This window comes from Oxyura jamaicensis, chromosome 1 (assembly GCF_011077185.1).
Source record: "Oxyura jamaicensis isolate SHBP4307 breed ruddy duck chromosome 1, BPBGC_Ojam_1.0, whole genome shotgun sequence".
Lineage (NCBI taxonomy): Eukaryota > Metazoa > Chordata > Aves > Anseriformes > Anatidae > Oxyura > Oxyura jamaicensis.
In genome coordinates, this window is record NC_048893.1 from 35,523,676 (window position 1) to 35,547,387 (window position 23,712).

At 42.3% G+C, this 23,712-nt stretch overlaps 1 protein-coding gene across 4 annotated transcripts in view; it reads left to right on the top strand.

The window, feature by feature from the left end:
* TBC1D30 (TBC1 domain family member 30) overlaps positions 1-23,712 on the top strand; it is a 52,270-nt gene that overhangs the window by 2,258 nt on the left and 26,300 nt on the right. For 2 of the 4 annotated variants that reach the window (XM_035332885.1, XM_035332893.1), the window contains exon 2: positions 87-251. In XM_035332885.1, the coding sequence (XP_035188776.1) occupies positions 87-251 (165 nt within the window). Of the gene's footprint in view, positions 1-86; positions 252-19,726; positions 19,910-23,712 lie in introns of those variants that run through there. The other 2 variants (XM_035332903.1, XM_035332912.1) reach the window with 1 other exon arrangement.

Genomic DNA, 23,712 nt, shown 5'->3' on the forward strand with positions numbered 1-23,712 from the left:
GGAAAATCACTTTGCATGTCAACCACAGTAAGCTGTTTATATATGTATCATCCTGGACTGAAGCTATTTTCTATGATTATTGGCAGATATCGATGAATTGACAACCATAAAACGGGAACTGAATTACAGAATTTCTGTCCAGTCAGCAAAGCTGCTTCGTCTACTAAAGCAGAAAGACAGGCTTGTACATAAAGTCCAGAAGAACTGCGATATTGTCACAGCTTGTTTACAGGCAGTTTCCCAGAAACGATGTAAGTACTGTTCTGTGTATGCGTATATTAGTGTAAGATGTTTATTTCATTAATGTGGGCAGTATTTCAATTAAGCCCTTGCACTTAAAATGAAGAGGCAAGGCTGTATTATCCCTTAGATAGGACTGGCTTTCAGTGGTCTGTGGCACCTGGGAAAAGGCAAAGTACACCTTGATTTAAGCAATTGACTGGGTAGGCTGTTGGAGCCTCAGCTTTGTATATTGGTGCGGCACCCTTCCTGTAGATTGTCTGCCAGACATCTTCACCTTTATCTTACAAAAGTTCTGAGATGAATTTTTGGATGTGCACGCTGTGTTTAACTGTGTGCCTTCATACGGTTGTAAGGGAGATGCTGGAATTGGAAATCTCACTTGCTGGCAGCTACTCATGGCGATGGAATTGTCTTCCCAAAGCATTGCTAGTAGTGCATGTGGCTCCTTTCTATTGAGTTGCTTCAAGATGAAGAGTATTGATAAAAAACCTACTTTCCTCAAACTGTTCTATCAGCACGTGTGTTTTGGTTTTTAAAGCGAATGTGTGGGAAAGAGGGGAAATGCTGTTCGTTAATTCTGTAGCCTTTTCATCTGACACAGTGAAACCTTTTTGTTTACCTTGGCCAAATTGTCCTCTAAAGACAGGCTGTAGTGCTTTTGTTAGTTCTGCTTAAGTGAAACTGAATGTAATGTCACATGTAAAAATAAGTAGAAATTATACCTTTGTCAAACGGACATGTTGAGAATAACCTATTTCCTGTCTTATTTTTTATTAACATGCTGCGTGACAGGTACAGAAATGTTCAGGTACAGTAAATAAAGCATGGTCTCTTCACAAAAATGCTTGCAGGAGCTTTGAGGTGCATGTAAAAATATTATTAAAAGAATCTTACCATAGTGGCATGTACTAATTTAATTTAGTTAAGGGTTGGTCTATTATTTTTTCAGTATTTATAATTATTCCTTTGTTTGACTTAAAATGCAGCATGAAAGTTCTTGACTTACATCCACTAATTAGGCATATTTATTCTCCTCACCTACTATTTTTCTCTCTGAACATCATCTTGGTAATAGAGTCTTCAGCACTGAGCATACACTGTGGTCTCCTTTTAAATGAAACTATGTTATTTGAATTTTGCATGCATTTAAGTATGTAGAGGATTGACTATCAAATCTGAAGGTCTGAACATCCTAACCTCATTTGTTAGGTTAAAACTTGTTGACTCAAAGGGATATGGGATTTCATCCTAAGTATGAATGTGTCTTTATAAACGTCAGATACCATTTTGCATTTACATTTTAAGTATAATGCCTCTTTCCGTTAATTTGCTAGCAACACCTGAAATAGCAGCTACTACCTCATTTTTAAATATTGAAAACATTGATTTGTAGATGGCTTTATTATTCTGGACTCTTCTGATGAAATTATATGCTTGGAATATTATGTTACATGCCATAAAACTTTATAATATGCTTTCTTGTGCAGCATTACCACTACAGTATCCTGTAGTGCTAAAATCTTTCTCAAGTAACTAAGAAGTTGTTAAATATTTTTTCATTTTTAAAGAATATATTTAGTGGCAAAAAAAAAGAAAAAAATCTTTTACCTGTGTTATCATTAATTCTGACATTGCAAAATAGATAATACAGACGTTCCTCAGTTGATTTCTGTAGAGTTTCACAGTATGTTAATACCACTGCCACACAATTTTTTTCCTGACATAGTGAAATCTATGTGTAGAGGTAGAAAGCCAGTCACGTTAACCTTAGGGTCACATTCACGTGTTTGAATGCTACCTTTAAACAATCTGTACAGACCAAATTGCAAACAAAGACTGTTTCAGAACAAGGTGGAAACTGTCTTAATTCTCGATTCTGGATTTATATAAGACTCCTTATTGAACACTTGATTCACTCCTCATGGCAAATTCAGTTAAGTAGAGAATTACAAAGGATAAAATTTACCCTTTATTTTATGATGAAAAGTCTATCATGCTTTGTCTGCTTAAACAAAGAAAAGCAGACACTATTTAAACAATTGTATGTTTAAAACTATACATTCAGTATCTGAAAGGTCTGTGTTTGCAAGAAACTCAGAAACACAGAAAGCTGTCCATGGATCCGTTTTTGACCTGTGCTGGCTCTTGGTCTCTGTTCAATGCATGGAAGAGACATGGCCTTCTGGCAGCGTTGGAAGCCCATCTTGGGCTTGCTTGTGCTTCAGGACCACCAATATCTGGCACAGCACCTGCAGCACTGGAGCTGCCGAATAGATAGAGTAAATGCAGAGGAACAAACCGTCACCAGGGAAGGGCTTCATATAACCTACTGCGCTTTTCCTGAAGCTATCGATTCTTATCCCTGGTAGGACATGTGTGTTTTGCATACAAATAAATATTACTGTAGAAAAAAAAATTCACAGAGTAAAATGCATTTTGGTTGGATACATGAATAGCTGTGGCTCTGCTGGGTGGTGGATCAATTGCTCTGTTGGATACATGCTGAAAGCAGTAGTCTTACAGAATGTTTAGAAGATACATGCCAGACCAGTTTCATTTAAATAATGCATATTTCACCCCAAATTTAAAAACAAACAAAAACATTCCAGTGAAGAACATCAGTAAGAAAGAAAGAACAGTGACACCCTGATGCCAAATATAGATTCTAGGCAGACAGGTGTCTTACTTTTGCAATTTTGATTTATTTGGAATAACAAGAATTAAGTTTCTGTTGGAGCATTGTGAACTATTTCAAATCCATCTTAGCAAGCACAGTGCTTCATGTGCAGAATTACATCACTTGAAAAAAGCAGAGTACACTAAAAAAAAAAAAGTAAATCAAGTTTTTTTCAGCTGTTCTAAAGAAAATACAGAAGACATCCCTTTCTTATTTTTTGTCCTGTTTTTATATAGTAACAGCATGTTTATATTACTACATTTATTTTGAGTAATCAGATTGCAAACCAGAAACTCTTAGAATCGCAAATTCTGTTTGCCTGTCATTCTAGTAAAAAAGCATGTGCTGTCTTGACATTTATAAGTAAAATTACCCTGCTCCATTATAACTCAGTCTTCCTGCTGGCAAGCAAGGATGCTTAAATCTGTTTCAGTATAAAATAAGTCGAAGTTACATTAACAGAAAGTTCATTAATATTCTCTTGTATTTTTTAATGAATTATTATTTTCAGTAGAAACTTTCACGGAGATTTTGTTTATTGTTTCCTTTTTCTCCTCCTGGTTTAATTTAATGCAGGGCCAGCAGAGGGAGACAGTATGTTTTATTTTGTGCAGAGAACGAGGTTTCTCTGCTTGTCATAGGTTGGTGGCTTTCAGATACTTTCCTTAAATGTGAAGTAAAGTGCTTTGCGAATGTATTCAGGCAATAACTGGATGAAAAGATTTGAAGTCAGGTGCAGCCTAGTGAATAAATGTTGTTCCTAAGGAAAGTATTAGGTTGCACATGTGAAGTGGTTGGAAAAAATGGTGACAGATGGTTTCTTAATTAGAACCAAGATCATTAATTCCCACATGGCTGCTGAGGTTATTTCAGAAGCTCCTGATCATACAAGCTGAATGTTTTGGGGTCTATAGAAATGCAGAGGTTTATATATCTATACTTACTAGCAATACATTTGATCTCTTTGAGTGCATCTTACCTAGATAGAAAGCCAGCACAAACTGCTATCACCTGGCCACAAAGAGGTACCCTGTGTGTTCCCAGGGATGGACAGAGTTCTCTGGGAGATGACCAGGCTATGAACTGCTTGCCTGTCTCTTTGACTGCTGAGAATGTGTTATTGTCACTGTAGCATCAATCCTCACAGGTTATGGAACTCCCTTAGGGCAAACTGTGAAAGCCATGTCTGAGGTTGTAGTAGTGTGAGGTGGTTAGAAGAGGAATGAGCAACATCATCTTAATCTAGTGTCTCTGGTTAAGTGTAATTTAGATGTGCAAAAGTACTTGATAAAACTTCCACTTGATTAAGCAGATTAAACTTCTGCTTTCTCTCTCCTCCCTCCAAAGTTTGTCTCTTTAGCTTCTGTCTTGCCTCATCTGTGTGTCCTGTCCCATCTCCCACATTTTTCTTCCCTTCCTAATTCATTATTAGCTTTTCTCATTTGATCCTTGTCTTTAAATATCAGACTTCTCAGCCTTGTTCTGTTTTTTTTCCCCTTCCTACATCTTACCTATTCTGCAGTGTCTACCACTGGTCTCAGCCAATCCTGATGTTGCGTTTTCTTCACCTTGTTCCTTGGTCTTTTTCATATGTTCTTCCTTGTCTTTTTCTGAGTGTTTTTGCCTACATGCACTAATTATCCATTCACCTGTTTTTTCAGTCCCTCCTCTTCACTCAGTTGTGCTAAGACCGAGGCAGACATTCACAAATTTTAGTTCACAGGGTGAAAGTTTGATAAAGTGTGAGAATAGCTTTAATGCAACATACTGTGTACTGTTAACACAGGTAATGTTGATTTGACCATCACTCTGGATCAAGTGTTATTTATTTATTTATTTATTTATTTATTTATTTATTTTTATTTTTTAACCTGGGGTGTATACTTGTGTGCTGGTGTAATAATTCATGCAGGTCATGGTGCCTTACCTGTCCTAAACCCAGTAGTTTAGGGTGCTCTTGCAGTTGTATAAATGTCTTCTAAGCTGGAACATGTCAATTGCTCTGGTTTAACTTCTTTCTCTGTGAAGATCTGAGCTATTTGGCAGATGCTGCTACTGTGGGAGTTGTTCCCCAAAAAAGACAGACAAAACCCACTGAATCTCCATTGTTACAAATTGGAGGACAAATTATAAACTTGTATTTGCAATTCACGTTTGTCACTTTGGTGTCTTAAATATTTAGTAAGGAAGAGGATGCTTTGTATTAAAAAATGCTGTCAGTGCAATTTCCATTTGCAATTAAAAGAGAAACTGTTGTGTACTTGCCGTGTTCATCTCCAACTCTTCTTTAGATTTCCAGTTTTAATTGTCTAATATTAAATATCTCTGGTGTTTGAAGCCAGATGGATTTGCTTTGATAACATCTTTTATAGCAATAATTTTTTAATTGATCTATCAAACAAATTCCTGCTTTGATGCAGTTAAAATAGGAGGTTTTCTTCTCATGGAGTCTGATTTCATATGAGTCATCCTCAAATGACTCAGTTGGCTGTATGCTTCAGTTCAGTAGCTTTCCTATTATCTCATCTGGTTTTGTGTACTTGTTTATATTACTAGCCTATCTTTCATGGGTGTTAATGAACTTGATACTTTAACTTGATGCTGTGACTTTTTGAAACGCATATCTAAGAAATAATGCTTGTGGCTGCTGCTTTTTTTTTTTTTCTTTTTCTTTTTCTTTTTTTTTTTTCCCTAATTAATCATTTTTAATTTATTCTACTTGATCTTTTGTCCATTGGAAGACTTCAGGGGTGGGGAAAGGGAAATGGAAAGAAACAGAATCCTGAGTCTGAAATGAGATGATCATTTTCAGTTGTTTTTTAAACTGTTTACAGTTGGTTGTCCACTTGCAGCACTACATATTTGCTACAACAAATAAATGGAACACTGCTATTGATTTTTAATTGTTGCTATTGTCAGCGGACTGTTACCTACCCTACAAAGAGCAAAGACTTTCTCTGTTACATATGACTCAGGATGTGGAGGTGGGCTGAGGGGTTGGTTAGCAAGGATTTTATAGTCTACTCTATGTCCTGTGCTGGTTTGTAGGGAGTGAAGTAAAAGGAGAGGAAAGAAGAGAACCTGTTTCTAAGGATTCTGGAGCTTGGCTCATTGTGGAAGGTAGCTGTGAGAATCCTTAGAAAGAGCCAACTGTAGAGGTGAAATAATGCTTCTATAAAAATAAATGACACTTCATTATCATATTTTATTCAGCTATAGCCAGCCAAGATCCTGAGAAATCTGAAAGCCTATTTCAGTGCAACAGGAGCCTGGTCTGAGGGTTACTTGCAAACAGCATCGTTCATCACTGTGCAACAGGTCATGGAGAAATGTTTCAATAAATAGCCGTGTGTCATGTTTAGTATTTGCTAATGAACATCAGGCTGTGTATTCTTGGTATTTGTAGTGAGTCTTTGAGACAGAAGAGTGAGTGTTCTCATATACAATACCAGCAGTGTGGAACATTCAACAAGATGTTGATTGTTGCAAGGGCAACAATTTTGGTTTTTAAACACTATTCAGACTTTGCTGTTTTAGTATTTTATGCAGTTGTGGAAGCTATTCACACAAAAAGTGCCAGCTCTGCGTTAAAGGCTGACAATCAGTATCTGAATAATCCTGGGGACTGTTTAGGTAGTGAATTCCATGGTTACTTCATTTTGATGAGAATAGGATTGTAACTGGTTGATGGGATGTACACACAGAGTATGGATTTTGCGTAGCTGGGGTACGTAATGAATGCTGACATCTTTGGTCATTTGGCAAGCTGTAGTATTTGTAAGCACCATGGAGAATTCAGACCAGCCCACTTCATTGTCCCCAGACAGTTCGTCACGATGACTTATGCTAGCCCCAGAAAGCTGACTGGTGTAAGGCCAGAGAAGCCCTTGGCTGCCTAATTCAAAATAATTCAGCTGACTGCCATCTTCTCTTGCTGATATTCCCCACTGTAGAACTGTATTATAAGTTCTGTAAGTGCTAATATAATAAGTTCTAGATTGGGAAACGGTCCTGTCAGTTTCCTTACAAACTTAGCAAATGGTGTGATTGTACAGGCTTGGTATCACTAGAAGACCGCTTCAGGATTAATTTCAGTTTGACTCCTGAAATGAAGTAAGAATTCTCTCCATTTTTAAAGTAAAAAAAGGAAGTAATATTTTCTTTTTTCTTGTCTAAAAAATGAGAGGCTGGATTTGCTGTCTGATTTGGTCATATCCAAACTGAAAAGTTTCTGTGGACTGTGCACTTGCAGAATATCAAATTCAAACTAGTGCTTTGAGCAGTGCAGAACCTGGAATCCTTGCTTGGAGGGAAATTCCGATTTTAGAATACAGCAACAAAAATACCTTGTTCCGGCATGAAATAAAACACCTACTCACAAAATTCAATTGCTTATGAAGCAGAATTCTGAAAGCTTACATTTTGAGCTAAAATTCTTTGTTCAGATCTTGACACTCCTCGCCCTTTCTCATTTCTTGTTATATAATGAGCCATTTTTAAGACATTAAAATGTTTAATCCTAAAAAGAGTCAAGACTGAATTATGCTTTTGGCATTTAATTTTTTTTTTTTTTTGTCAAAAAAAAATGTTATTTTGCCACAAAGGGCTTTACTCTCCACAAGCTGGTGTTTTATGATGGAGTTTTCCATTAAAGTGTTTCCAGCAAACTTGAGATATTCCTGGGAATATGCAGCCAGCCATCTCTGCAGTTCATTCTCTGGAGGCTCAGCACTGGAGTTGCCAAGCTGATTTAGGGAGCTGCAGAGCTAACACTTATAATTAAGGCATATGTTTTCCTTCTGCCTCTTTGGGGATTATGTGGATCCTTATTTTTCTGTCAGATATTCCCTACTATGCCTCTTTGTCCCTTGCCACCGAAGTGTCTTGTCTGTATTGAAAATACGTCACTGCCCCACCTGAACAAATACTTCACATATTCTGTCATTGGCTAAAACTTGCACAGTTCACACAATTCTCAGGAGTAGCTTTTATCATGGGCTCCTTTGGCTGAATTCTACAGGATTTAACGAAGCAAACTCTCTTGACTGCTGCTTGACTTAGTGGCAGGATCCAGAGGTAGGATGGTTTTTGTTGTGATCCTTGGGAGTCTGGTCAGGCTCTAGGCACTCACACTTTCAGAGGACAGTGGGAAGTGCTCAATATCTGCAGGGGATATGCAGATATAATCAACTGCCACTTTTGTTGTAGGTGTCATTCCATTGCTACTTTTTTTGGAAAATGGGCTGCATTCAGGGTTGAAGATTGATGCTGATGGTAGGTAGCTTCCTGGGGACAGGGGAGGCTGCTGACTAAGACTGCTGCCTCCCTGTGGGAGGTACTGCCTCCTGGCTCGCTGCTGCTGCTCGTTTTCCAGCTTGGTGAGAGCTGATGTCTCTTGAGGGGTGGTATTTTCTTGGGAAAGGGAGACAGCAGGGGTTCAGAGCCAGGTGGGTGCTGAGGAGAATGGGCAGGTGAACTCAGGTGCTCTCTTCTGAGAGGAGATAGCCTTCAGCTTCCTGTTCTCTTCTGCCTGCTGAGCCTCAAATATATTACCAGGTGATAAGGGAGCTGTGGACCAGCTGACTGGTAGTGTATTGTGTCATGTGTGTTTTGGGAGACACCAAGCCTTCACCCAAAGGAGTGTGGTGAGACCTGGGAGGCCCTGGTCAACCAGCTCTGATGTCTTGCTTCTCTGTAGACTCTAGGCCGTGCAAACTTGAGAACCATACACCTGCATGCTGCCTTCTCCCCAGCTCTGAATACTTGCCTTGGGAAATGGCCGACATCTGGGGTGAATTGGGGCTGAACTCATAAGTGGTGTCAAATAGGCACGGTCAGTCATTGGTCTCTGATGCTGAGGTGGAAGGGGCACTGCCATCTTGTAATGCTCACCGCCTCAGGTGGTGAAAGCCTCAGCCACTGCTTATCTACCTACAGTGTCCTCAGTGAAACAGTTCTACAACACTTGTGTATTGTGCAGACACCTGATGGGATATTAACAGCCGAATGTGGCTAGGGGACAAAATAAATTACCAGAATAAATACTTCATTTATTTTTTTTTATCAAGGATCTGAACGGTGAATTCAGTAAATCTTTCTGTGATCAATAAACTTGCTGCTGAACCTAGGCCCAGTTTGCAATTGGAAATGCAGGTTGTTCAGTATATAACTGTGTGACAAGAACTCGATAGCAATCCTGTAATCTGTACAGTGTTTGTTATAGCGTGTTGTGAATGTCAGTGTGCCAGCAGCTGTGACAACAGAGAAGTAGTTGAGTTAGTGCTACACCTGAGATTGTGCTTATTTTGTATACGCATACAACTTGGGTTGACTGACTGCTGCCTTTTCCATATTCTTCTGTGTAACGGTGGTCCTGTTTCTGCTACAAAGTGGTAGCAGACCTCGTAGGATTAGTTTTGTGATGCAGGTAGAATTCTGAATGCACTGAACAATGTTTTTCACAACAGCTGTGCCATGAAAAGTTGATGTATTGGATAGTACTTGTTACATAAAATGCTTGCTGAGTATTAGAAATGTGGATTAATCTGACAGATTATTGCATGTGAGTTTCTTTTTTGGATTCCTTACCAAGTAATGCTCTAGTGTTTGTTATTTACTAATTTCCCTGAGCAAAGTGGTTCTCAAATAAGAGGCATCTTATTTCTCTAGTACTGCAGTAACTTTGAGAGGTGGTATTGAATCAGCTTGAACTGAGGAGATGCTTTAGTCTCCTGAAGGAAGAGTGCTGTTGTTTGATGATAACAACAACAGAAAAATCAGAACAGCCTGTTCTCTATCTGCAGTCTCTTGTCAATCAGTCGTGACATCAGAAACACCTCTCAGACAACAGTTTCCTTTTCACACGTGTAGTCATCAGGATGGAAACCTGATCCACAATGAAGTTCAGTTAGCCTCCTGTTTACCTGAAGAACTGGAAAAGCAAGGCTTTTACTGAAGTCATGCTGGGATTATTGTGGTTAAGTGAGTTGACATGCTGATTTTCTGCACGCGTTCAGGAACATCGTTAAAATGAGCTCAACCTGTTCCAGCCTGGTGAGTCTGCCCAGGGCAGGGGAGCATCAGGCAGGGTATGGGAGGAGTGGAGTGTGCAGCTTGGCCAAGCAAAGGGCTCAGTCTGCAGCTCTGTGTGATGTGAGCAAAACCAGAATTAAAAGCAGTCATGGGCTTTGCTGTGGGACTTCATCAGTGGCCAGGATATCCAGGATGCAACCTAGGATTTCATTGCTTTAAATGAGAATTTGAGAGGAATGTGGCTGTACAGCCAGTGCTGCCAAAGGCCATACATGAAGGAGTGATGTGTGAGGAGTGCACTTGATGGAGATTTCCAACCTTCATGTTTCCCAAAGCATTTAGGTGCTTCTGAACCAATGATAGATCCTGCTCTGACACCTGCAGGTAGTAAAAACCCATGGCACTTACTGGCAATGTCGAACATTTAAGATGTAAAGATTTATTTGTGTGTATAAGCTCATAGGATGGTTGGCTGTATGAGCTCTGTAACCGTAATACAGTTGTTACCATCTTTAATGTTGCTCTGACAAGCTTTTGGATGTGGAAAAAAAAAAAAAAAAGTGTTCAATTAGATTGTATGCATAGTCTTTCACATTTGTCTAGCTGAGCACTACCTTTTTTTTTTCTTCTAGGTATTATACTTCAGTACAATTAACTTTACTGTTATTTTTCCTAATTAAATCCTTTTTTTTTTTTTCTTTTTTGTCTTAAATCTTTGTAAACTTGCAGGAGGGTAAATGGAGAAATGGAGCTTCAGTGAAAATGCCCTACAGAGTACATGGCCTTTAAGTAACATAGATGCATTTTGCCTCTGAATATGACATATAAAACATTCTTTGGTTAAGTTAGGCTTTGACGAAGAGATTTCCTGGATACTGAAGATCAAATGGAGGATAACAGCTGCTTGGGATAATTAGTCCTAGGAATAGACTGATTTATGGAGCATCAGCTCGCAGCTACATTTCTTCAGCCTTGCGAAATAAGTTTGACATTTAAACACAAGATACTAGAAAAGCGAGCTGTGAATTTAGTCTATTTGGATCGATACTCCTGCATATAATTCTGTGCTGAAGCAGCTCTGGAAATCTCCTCAGATTCTACAGTGTTTTGCTGCTTGAAGTTAAAAATAACCTGAGTTTGACTTGCTGAGCAGTGGATGCTCCTCAGAAACACTTGAAATCTGCCAAGGAAGTGAAGTCCATGTTACATCTCCATGTTACATCATCTTACTAAAACATTTTTGTGAGAGATAAGTGACACAAGCATATTATTTATATCTTTCTTAGTAAAAATTGGAAACATGTTCTGTTTTAGTAGCAGTGAAATCTTTTTTCTAAGATGATGTACCTCCCTAAAAATTACAGCAACTTATGCAGTGTGTATTGCCAAAATCCAAAGTATGACCAGTTTGTGGTTCCTGGGTTGCATCTCATCCAGTCATCATTGTCAACAGACTTTATTGGGCCTTAGAAAAAAATATTATTCAGTGAGACTAAAGGAAGTCAGAATGGGGAGGTAATCACTGTGCATAGCTGGTCTTTTTTTTTTTTTTTAAATGGGAATCCTAATCTGAGGAATTAAATAATTGTGGTAATGCCTAGGGAAGCCCAGGGAAGTCAGAAATCTAACAAGCTGGTCACTGGACAAACACATGGTAAGAGACTCTCTAGAAAATAAACTTTTAGTGAAAGTAGACCACTCAAAAGGTGATAGAAGTAGCACGCGTTCGGAGGAGCGAAGTGGGTTGTCCCAGGCTACACAGTAGTAAGTAAACAGAGTTTGTGTGTTACCAAAATTCACGCTTGCATAGTGTTGTACATACTGAAAAACAACTTCAATGGTTCAGGCTTCTGTACTAAAAGAAGCTTTGATTGATTGTGCACATACTTGGTTCAGTAAACTTGTCCTGTGAGAGTGGGTTATAACCTGAAACTTTGTCATTTAACTGTTGAATAAAAAAGCTTGGAATAGTATTGTGGTGGTGACCGATAACTTTTTTCTTCTCATTTCACTCTTGAACTTCAGTAAAAGCCTGTTAACTTTGTCAGTCTTGTTTAAATGTTTGACGTACTCTCATTTTTCAGGAAGTGGGAGGTGATAGCTTGAGGTTCCTTTATGCTAGTCACCTCCTTTTTCAGCACTCGCAGAGGCTGCAGAGCACTTCCTATGAAGGAAGCCATGGCCCACCTGGGAGGTGGAGAAGAGAATTATCTGGACTCGAGGTTGTAATACCTTCATTTACAAACAAAACTTAATGGGAACGTTTCAGTTTCTTTAGAGAGCTAGTGGCATCTGCAAACAGAGGCTGATATATATGGATGGGATCAAAGATCTTGAGTGCTGGTAGAGGGCTTGCATAGTGACAAGATTTGTGGTCCTAAGAGCTCCATTAACTTCTGTTAGAGTGAACACCATTTTCCTCCACAAACCCAGAAAGTGTTTTGTTTCTATTCCTCTGTAATGAAGCCGTGGAGGACATGTGAACTGGGAAAGGGAGGATCTGTGCTGGAAACAGGACTGCTATCCTTGGGCAGTGCCGGGATGAGGTCTTCTTGCTACGTGTATATCGAAAGCCTTGTACCTCCTGATCGCAGTCTTTGATGGAAGTCCTAAGCATTACAGCAACTAAGTAGTAAAAGATGTATAAAAACTTATTTATAAACATGGTCTCACCTCTATAGTGCTCTCCAGCCCAAAGCAAAGGCATTTTTTGGTTAGCCATTTTTCAAACTGCTGATTGCTTTTCAGTCAGAAACATTTGTGTGTTCTGTCTGTGGATAAATCTTGTCTTGGGGAACATAGTATTTTAGTTTTCATAAGTTATGTTAGGGGCATTAAAACCTTGCTGTTTCTGAAATAGCAGTTCAAACCAAACAAGCTGGCAATCTGCACTGTAACACTCAAATGCTATGCTAGATGCTAAGCAAAGAATTAAGTTCTAATAAGGGAAGAGCAGCTCTGTTTGAGAGCTGGGAGCTTGCAATCAGGTGACTTCTCTTCTTCTACAAAGATTATCTTAAACATGACTACAAACAATAATTGTCAAAAGTGTGGTTCTTGTTACTCTCTTTTTTTTCATATATTGCATTAGTCTTTTCTGCTGGTTTGGTGATCTGATTTTTAAAATGACCATGTGACATCTAAGCAGGATTCTCATGTGTGAATGCTGGCCAAGACGTGCATTTACTTTCCATCATTTAGCCAAGGTAAGGGAACATTTCTTAATTCTTACACATAATATTTTTATGCAGGCCTCTTCAGTGATTTTTCTTACTGTGTCCTTTACAAAAATAGTATATTTAATTCTGTACTTCAGTGGAGACACGTAATTCCTCTGACAAAAAAGGTATTTGCTATTTGAGATCTCACTTCAATTAATGTGCGTTTTATTTAAAACACGCTCCTCTGTATATTTTATTGATCATAAAAGCATTGCTGTGACTTCTGTTCCACCTGTTAACATTAGAATTTATGCAGTTTACTACTTGGTTAAATACAGTGTTGCTATAGCAATGCCTTCATGACGGGTCTTTTACCTTGCTCACCAGATGCAAATATCTGCTTAATGTGACTGCACGTGATCCCCTTTACTGCTATAGTCAGTGCATAAATGAGTGAAATAAGTTGATGTCTTCCCCCCCCACACACTGTATTTCTGTATTTCCTTCATCAGGACAACACTGCTGTGTTACTGAAATGGCAAGGATTTATACAGCTGAACCTGATTAGAAAAATAAATAAAAGGAAACCTGGATGCTGTTGTTCAATTCCAGAACCCTATAATTTCATAACATGAGAAAAACTTTCCATTGATTTACCTGTCAACTTTTTTCTGATTAAGATCTAGTTAGAAGCATTTGGGACACAACACTTCTTTCTCCAAGCTCTTTTCCTGCTGGCTATAGTTGTGTCCTTTTAGAAGACTACATATATGCTGCACAAAGAATTAACTGTAACACTAAACTTCAGTTTGAGTTTAACCCATCTACATTTTAGTATTCGTACATAGGTGTTTAAATGTACGCGAGGTGCCTACGCTTCCCTTATGGTCTTCAGAGACCTTGCCAGTATTTTGCTTCCATTGCGTTAACATACAAAGCTCTTCACAACCTACTCTTCTCCGTTACCATATATTTGTCATTTCCTGTTCAGGGTTATCTCATGCCTTGTACCTCCATCCCACACTTAGCATTTTAAAACAAGTACCTTCTTAATTTCTCCCTGTGCTGGTATTTGCTTGTGGGTGTTTATCCATGTTGAAGTTCATTAAAACCTAATCCCTCAGCCCTCTTACTGACCTCATGCTACGTCATTGTCCTCCTCCAGGTGTGTCCCTTGCTACTCTTGTTTTGCCATGAAGCCTACAGAAATGCAATAGCAGCTCCTATATTAAGACTGCTTCCGTCGTGCTTACCAATACAATCTTGCTGTTTCCATGTGCTCCTCCATATGCTAATATGTTTTCTTTTCTTTAGTTCTTCCTTTTACAGTAGGCAGTCTTTTTTGCTGTGCTTGTACAGCACCTACTACAATAACGCTGCGGCCCAGAATTAGAATTTATGGCCATTGTAGTGAACAGAAGAAATAGCTTTAATAGAATATCAGGCTCACTCACTTGTGCAGGTTTGTTGCCCTCTGTTACTGGAATAAGGGGAATTAACTTCCCTTGTCCTGTAATCAAGGAATACTATATTTAAAACCCTTTTTGTTTCCTATATGGATGGTTCTGAGTTAAAAATCTTTGCCTTGTTCTTTCAGTGCACTGTGTTAAGGTAAAGTTTTCCAAATCACATCTAGATTCTAACATATTTTTTTTTAGTTCTGAAAGTATTTGAGGTGTCCTTGATCTGTGCCATATGCTGTTTACAGAGCATGAGTTGGTTCCTACTTCTCAGGAATTCTTTCAGTTCTCTCTTGTTCTGCTCTGGAAACAGTCATATCCTGGAACAAAACAGGCTGCTCTTTGTACCTGGCCCATTGGCACTGGTTGCTGTTGCTTGTGTGCTCGGTGTTGCTGCATTATCAGCAAATTTAATTCTTCCATCCTCAAACAGTTTTGCCTAGAAGCTGCAGATGCTGCAGAATATGAGCTTTTTAATGGTGTGATTGTGAGAGATGGTTACGTAGCGAGGAGAGTTAGTAATTTGTGGTGTATAGCATTTGAGTATTAACATATTCATAGCTTTCAATGTGATTGTGTTGCAGGGACAAGCTCACAGAAACCTTACTGCTGTGTGGTTTTGTGAAGGGCTCAGGAAAGTAGGGTCTTGGTGCTTCAGTGGGTTGTGCATGGGTCTGGGAAGACAGGAGCATGCAGTTCTGTTGGTGTTGGCCTCAGTGAGTCCTGGTACTGTTCAGATGTCTTCCTGTGCATCCCCTGTTCATGAAAATAGCTACGTCTTTACAAATGGAGATGGTTAAAGGCAGGTTCAAGGGGCTTACAGGCATGTCGGTACTTTTGGTACTTTTTTTTTTTTTTTTTAGCAACCTGTGATGCTTTTGAGAGCTTTCACGTTCTCACCCACATGATGCTATTGCATCAGCATTGCTTGTGCCACTTTGAGACCAACATATGAATGGAGGGGTTTGCAGCTGACCTTACCTGCACTGATTCGCTGCCTGTGAATGTGGTGCCTCCCTAAATGGGAGACTGGTCATTGCAGTTCCATCCTTGTGTGCTAGAAATTTCTAGAAAGTGCTTTCACAACTGGTTTGCACGTGCCTTCGTTACAGACAGGTGATTTTTAGGTCTTTTCACTGATGATGGAAAAGTTTGGCATACTTGTCGGGCATACTTAAGTGCCAAAAACTTCCTTACTGTGTTGTCTGTTATTGAAGGGAAAAATAAGTAAGAGTGGTGTGTGCAGTCTAAAGGAAGAGGTAGGACGGGAGTAGAATTGGATTAGTTTCTCGGTTCTGCTGCACACTTTCTGAGACTAATCATTTAAGTCTTGGTTTTTCATTTCTTGGAATCATAGATGTTATTTCCTGCCCATGGTGTAGTTTATATTTGCAGTGAATACCTTGGTAAGCAGGTATTGGCTCTTGCTCTTCTTTCTGTGATGTCTAATAAATGGGTTAAGAACTGGCTGGGTAGCCGGGCCCAAAGAGTCGTGGTGAATGGAGTTAAATCCAGCTGGAGGCCGGTCACTAGTGGAGTCCCCCAGGGCTCGGTACTGGGGCCAGTCCTCTTTAACATCTTCATCGATGATCTGGACGAGGGGACCGAGTGCACCCTCAGCAAGTTTGCAGATGACACCAAGTTAGGTGCGTGTGTCGATCTGCTCGAGGGTAGGAAGGCTCTGCAGGAGGATCTGGAGAGGCTGCACCGATGGGCTGGGGTCAACGGTATGAAGTTCAACAAGGTCAAGTGCCGGGTCCTGCACCTGGGGCACAACAACCCCAAACAGCGCTACAGGCTGGGAGATGTGTGGTTAGAAAGCTGCCAGGCAGAGAAGGACCTGGGAGTAGTGGTTGACAGTCGGCTGAATATGAGCCAGCAGTGTGCTCAGGCGGCCAAGAAGGCCAGCAGCATCCTGGCTTGCATTAGAAACAGTGTGGCCAGCAGGTCCAGGGAAGTGATTGTCCCCCTGTACTCGGCTCTGGTGAGGCCGCACCTCGAGTACTGTGTTCAGTTTTGGGCCCCTCGCTACAAGAAGGACATGGAGGTGCTTGAGCGAGTCCAGAGAAGGGCAATGAAGCTGGTGAAGGGTCTGGAGAACAAGTCTTACGAGGAGCGGCTGAGGGAGCTGGGCTTGTTCAGCCTGGAGAAGAGGAGGCTCAGGGGTGACCTTATTGCACTCTACAGGTACCTGAAAGGAGGCTGTAGTGAGGTGGGGGTTGGTCTATTCTCCCACGTGCCCGGTGACAGGATGAGGGGGAATGGGCTAAAGTTGCACCAGAGGAGATATTTTACCATTTTTAGTCTTCTGGTTATATTTAGTCTTCTTTGTGCAGATCATAAGAGAACCAGTGAAGCATTTGCATTCCATGAGTCCTGGATCTGGGCAGCTAAAGCTCCATGCACAAAGCTGTGTCCTTTTCTTTAATCACAAGGTTGCTCTGCAGCCTCATTTCTGCTGTTGTTCCTGTCACCACCCCATCTGCTGATGCTTAGCCTTCCTTTCTAGCTGCACATCTTGAACCTTGTTGCAGCGCAGATTGAATAGAAGTGGGCTGGTGAATGGGGAGGTGTAGGGAAAATAGAATTGTTTTTTCCGTGTCGAAACCTGGTGGTGATCATAGGACCAAACACCAGAAGGCAGATTGTGACAACTAAGCAAGTTATACTTGTCATCGAGGATTTCTTATGAAGTATGCTCAGGCCTTAAAAAGGCACAGTTAGCAGGTGGTGGTAAGACTGCAGAGAGATACCAAACGAAGAGGAAAAGTTTTTCAGAAAGTGACTGTGTTGTGTGGGAGGGAAGAAATGAACTGCAGGGGAGAAAAGCAGAATTATCAGGCTGATAATTGTGAAATATCTGGAGGTTAAGTATCTTGGTTGCCCAAAACTTTTTTTTTTTTTTTTTAATGTATTTTCTAATAATTTGCAATCTGTCTTGCCAGTAATTATAGATAAGGACTGGTGAACATGGCCAGCCTTCCCTGCCTTGGTGGATCAAACTAGAGGCATGATGGCTCGTGACATCTTTGGGTTTAAATTGTTGCTTTTTCCTCAGCTTGAAACTGGTGATTTGTCTGTGAGCTGCAGTGTCTGCACTTTGAAATTTCCTTGTTGTTGAAGACTGTTTACAAATTAGTGGTAAACATGGCAAATTTATACAAGCTGCTGACACGCAGTGTCATGCTTAGATGTCTGCAAGTCCAGGGAGTGGGACAAAGCCTGCCTTGCCACTGGCAAGTTACAGATTTTGGCTGATGGGTGGTTAAAAACTGATGAGATTCATTTTTCTAGAAGCTAGGTTCTTGCTCTTAAGATATGTATATGTATATATAATGGGAAACTTATCCATGTCTCTAAAATCCATTTCTGCTAATGATCCAGTGAGTCATCAAACCCATTAGTACGTCTTGGCTTGTTCATTTTGTGCATTAAAGTGCATTTTTGCATTTTTCTTACAAGAAACATTGCATTAATTGGCTGGCATGTGGGCAATTGTCCTTAATGGCGTGCAGGTCCTTGCAAGTATTCATGTCCCGAGTCACAGAGTGATTGTCCTGTTTCTGGCTTTCAAAGACTGACAGGATGACAAGTAGGAGAAACAGCAGTAACGAGGACGCTGAATTGTTTGGTTGTACCAAAGCAGCTGGTTATCCTCATCAGTTAAATATTGATGTCCTTCTTAGAGCTGGTTTGTAATTGTTTAACAACTGAAGGAAGGGTATGGCTGAGTTCGGTTTGGTGGGATGACCAAGTCATTGTCTGGATAACAAGAGTGCCTCCTTGGGCAAGTCCTGAAACTTTGGCCATGGCTGCTGAGACTTTGGCCAGTGGTGTGTAGTGTTGAGTTACCCAGTCTTGAAATGATCAAAGAATGATGTGGAGCTGTTTGTATATGGTGCCCAAGGAAGAGGAGAAAAATATTAGATTACATGGTTATTTCAGTAGTTAAATATTTCTGTTACAGTCCCATTGGTACAATCTGTCCACCAAGGGAGATTAATTTATTTCGAATTTGATACTTTAAACACTAAGTCATCGTCTCCAGCTGGCACTGAAACAAAGTGATTTACATCATCTACATCAGCAGGGAAGTGTCACCTTTGTTAAAAAAAGAACCACCGACACACAGACTTAATTATCTATTCAGAGTGCAAGCTAGCAGCTCCGGTGTGGTGGCTTTTCTGCAGAACCGAACCAGATACTTAGAGGCATGATCAAAATCACACTTACATGAAAAATTAATGGTAGCTTATAAATATAGATACAACTTTTTTGTTGTTGTTGTTTTCTGTGTCTTTTATATAATTGGCTTTACTGCTTATCTGTTGCCAGCTTTCTCCTGCCTTTGTAAAGCAGCTGATACACATCTGTTTAATAAAGGCACGAGCGAGGGGCTGTGTCACAGCCACAGATGTTGGTGGCTGGACTCGGACTTGTGGCAGCTCGCTCTCCGAGCCTGACCAGCGTGACGTGATGAATCCTACTCGCCTTCTGCAGCAGCACCGAGTGGTTTAGCTCATCAGAGCTGTCAGTATTTCAGATATTTTCCTTGATAATTTCGTATCAAGCCCTTTTAAGCTGCTGTTAGGTCGAGTGCAGGTGCTTGAGAACGCACCCATAATGCTGTCAGGTAGTTTGGGGTGGGTGCTTTTTGAAGCGTGTTGGTGCACAACGCGTTGTCACTAGCACTAGGTGAGGCTGCGGCTCAGATTCACAGAAATGGCCGTGAATTTGGTGGAGGAGGTTCCCAGCCCGACCCCAGCCCGGGGTTCCCTTGCCGGGTGCTCGCCCCCCGGGCTGCAGTGCTGCTGCTGCTGCGGGCCCCCCGCCGCCCTTTGTTTCTGCAGCCCAGGTGCTGGAGGAGGAGGAGGAGGAGGAGAAGGAGGAGAGGCTGCCGGTTTTCACGCAGTGATGCTAGGATTGGGGGGGGGGGCAAATCCCCCCCCCCCCCCCCCCCGCTTTTTTTTTCCTCTTTTTCTCCTCTCCTCGTCCTCCTTCTTTCCCTTCAGCACCTCCGCTGCGCTGCCCGCGCCGCACAGAGCCGCTGCCGCCCAGCGCTGCCCGAGGCTCTGTGCCCTCGCCATGCCCCCGGCCCTCCGCTCGGGGCCGAGGGAGCCGTGAGCGGTGCCCAGCGAAGCCCCGGCGAGGAGCAGCCCAGCGGGGCCGGGCACCCATGCGGCAGGACCGGCTGACGGGCTCGCTGCGGCGCGGCGGGCGATGCCTCAAGCGGCAGAGCTCGGGCGGCGGCGTGGGCACCATCCTCAGCAACGTCCTCAAGAAGCGCAGCTGCATCTCCCGCACGGCGCCGCGCCTGCTCTGCACCTTGGAGCCAGGTACCGCGACCCTAATCCCCTAAGCCGCTTGGCCTGGCTCGGCCCGGCCCGGCTCGGCTCGGCGGTGCGGGCGGCAAGGCCGGGAGGACGCGGCCGGACAGCGATGGGCGCCCCGGGTAGGCGCGGTGCGCTGCGGGGAGGCGGCCGGCGGCAAATGGCCGCCCCCGGGCCTGCGCGGGGAGCCGCCGCCTGAGTTCGGCGGGCAGCGGGCGGAGCGGCCTCGGGACCCGCCCGGCCCCGCTCCACGTCCCGCAGCGGTCGGCTCTGCCCTCCAGCTGCCCCCACGTCGCTCCTCGCCCCGCGGCTGTGCCGCTGGGCTGGTCCCCGCCTCGTGGCGGAGCCCCCGCCTTTGTCTGCGGTGCGGGGCTGAGGGGCTGGCAGCTGCCGTGCCGGGCTCGCCTCAGCACCGCGGGCTTGTGAGGGGCAGGTGCCCTGCCAGCGGCTGCCGTGTCCCAGGGAGATGGGCTTCGGGCTGAAAGGGGGATCCTTTTCAGCTTGGGGGATCCTTGCTGGGTGGTGGTTGCTTCCGTCACAGCATTAGATCCTTTGGTTTGTAGTGGAAATCCGGGTTTATAATGGCAGAGCTGCCGCCCGTAGCTAAAGCGTTGTCAGGTCTTGCTTCATCCTAAACATACTGAATACATGAGCCTGAGGTCTTAAAAGCAAACCTAGAGCAGTGCATGGGGATATATATGGTTCATTTCCAATTGTACTAGCGCTCGTGTCCAAGATGGCTTTTGGAATTGTGTTGTGCTGACTGCCTCTGTGCTCGAGATTTGTTTGGGATGCTATTATTAGTAGCAGGTTTATTCTGGTGTAGGTTTATAGCATTGCTGTTACTGAAAGGATTTCATTACTTCTGATTCTCGCAGACCCCTGTAGTAGTCTTCCCGTATTCGAGGTAATGATATCTGGGTAATGATGTTCTTAAATGCTCCTGTGAAGACCAGGATAGATGATGAGAGGCACAACCACAAAGGCCATAGTCCTAAAGCTAGGAATTCCCCCTGGGCTGGGGTTTCCACGTGGTTCAGTGTAAGTTAATAGGATGACATCATTCGGGATACATGCTTTCACAGTGCTGGAGAGAGGGAACCTAAGGAGCCCTTAAAAATATAAACTTAATGAAATTTTCTTCAGGTTTTCGTAATATCTGTGTCAGCATATGTTTGCAGTGAGAAGTTTTTGCAGATTTTGGATGTGCTTTGATATATCCCAGTGAGCTCCGGTGTCTGCTTTGGCTGCTATTTCTGATTTTGCAGGTGAAAACGCATATTTAGAAAAAAAATTACAGGGTGAGACTAGGAGTCTTTCTGGATCTAAAACAAGCTACAGTAAGGTAGTAGTTCATGTTGCCGTTTTTGCCCCCGGGTTTGGACTCCCACAGGAAGCAGCTCTAGGCCCTTTTCCTTGTTTGTTTTCAATAAAATATTTATTGGTTTTCCATGGGAGACATTTCAAGAGCTGCTTTTAAGTACCAAGAGCCTGCAGCGATGTGCTTTGTAAGTTTGGAACTCTGGCTCATACACGTGCATCAGAACAGGTCATCTCCCTATGATTTTTCTGTTTTAGTATTTCTGAAAAAAAATCTGAGACTTCAGCCCCATCCTTTTGCTTATCATAGCTGAGGATCAGGGACTTGATTCTACATCCAGGTGCTTGGCTGGATTATTCTCTCTGCTCTGCTAGCTTATTATATGGTCCTGTGCCCCATCTTGGTCATCCACTAGATGTCTGTTAGGGTTTGGGAATCCTAGGGCTGTAATGTTCCTTCTTTTAGCCCTTTGTTGTCAGGATTTGTGGTGTGTTTTTCATGGGGAAGCTAATGGGCCTGTGTTCTGTTGTGTTTTGTGTGTGTTGGTTGTGGTTTTTGTTTTTAAATTTCTCTCCAAATAGCTTTTCTGCAGTTGTTTCTGGTGACCTGGCTGCAAGGGCATTGAACAGGCCATGTTTTGCCATTCTCCTGCCATTTGGAAACAAGATCTGTGCCAAACAACTATATCTTTGTGTATGCTTGTATTTGTGGAGCTAGTTAGTGCATTTATGTTCCCAACACATTCCTGCCTACACGGGTTAATAATTTTTTTAGGTATGAAATATTAAGTGAAAGTGTCTGGCCTGGAGATGGTATGTAGTACATCAGATGACACTGTGGGCTGTCTGGCTTGGTGGAAAGGGGCTGAGTGGTACTGACAGTGCTTACAGTCCGTGAGAATAGGAACTATTGCTGCACGTATGGTACGTTTCTGCCATGCAGAGGAGCTGGAAAGAAGAGTTCCTGCCAAGCCCCAAGGGGTCAGGAGTCTTCTCTGCACAGAGTGCATGCTTATGTAGTGGAGAGGAATCTGGGACAGAGATGGAGGGTGGACAAAAAGGGCAAATCCAGTGAAAATGGATGCAGAGGGTCTGTGGCAGGGTTGGGTAGGTGTGGGGTGCAGAAGCAGGGAGAAGGTGTTGGGGAATCCAGGTTTGTGGGGCAAAGGCAACTGAAAGCAGAGGTAAAGGGATTTGCTGGGAAGATGGAGCACGTGAGGGAATTTAGAAGAAAAAAGACTGGATGTAGAAGAAGGAGGCCTGGCTCATCACCAGCCTGTCCCCAGGGGAAGAGTGGACAGAATGAACAGGATGACGGGAGTGACTGCAAAAGAAGAACGTGACGGGTGGCAAGTGTGTTAGGAGAAGGGGAATGATGGGGTTAGGAAGGTTTGGGAAACCGGGAGAGCTTGGAATAGGGATAGCCATTCATTTCCTTGGGGAAGCTCTGAAGTCCAGGGACAAATCCAGTGAAAAGTGCAGAAGCTGCAGATGTAGAGATGTCTCTTGTGTCAGAGACAAGTAACAGGCAGTGGGTTTTTATTTTGGGAATATTTCTGACTAGCAACTGGGAACAAATAAGGGGCCACAGACTCCATGGCTTTATGGAGTTATGTGGTTATAGTGCACAGCCTGACCAAGAGGTTTCTCATCGTATGGCAGAGAGACCTAGCTGCGTAGACTAGTGTTACCATGTGATGTTAGCCTTATTTCTAGTAATTTCCACATCTGTCTTAATTGTCAGCAATGATTCGATAAATTTATATGGATGGAAATCCATCATCTCAGTCTCATTTAATCAAGAGAAAGACAGCTTACCTGGTGTGCCATGTGAGCTCCCTTGCCATGATGTTAAGTAAATGATAGACACGTTCCACTGTACTGTGAGGTTGTATCTGACCGTGCGTGACCTTTTGCAGATCGGGCTGTCTGCTTGCATCTTTCTTTAAAAGTTGGCACGACAAAGAGAGAAGTTGTTGCTGAGATCTTCAGATGTCTTAGAAAACTGTGAAGTGATTAATATTTGGCAGTTGAGTTGGAAATGAATACGTGATTAATGTGGAAGACTATTGCTCCTTTGCTACCAAGCAGTGTTAGATAACTGTTAGCTTAACAAAAGGAGTTCCTGGTCCCAGCACTGGTTTGTACACACTGGAGATTTCCAGTACTCACCACTAAATTACTTGGGAATAAGAATCACTCTTTCACATTTACAGCAAGCGTGATATGATTGCATCTTAGTAGGTTACCAGCATTGTTACACTGTTCTGAATTATTATGAAAAGATTTGTATATTAGGAGTCCCTGCTGAGTGCCACAGATTTGTGGGGTAGAATACTAATCAGCAGTTACTTCCAGGAATTACTGTTAGCACTTGAATATTTTTGAAGACACTTCTATTGTGGTTTGAAGCTTTTATTTTTCTAAATCTGAAAAGCATGTCTATTAAACTTGAAGTGGGGAAATGACAGCACCCATCCCCAAGTCTG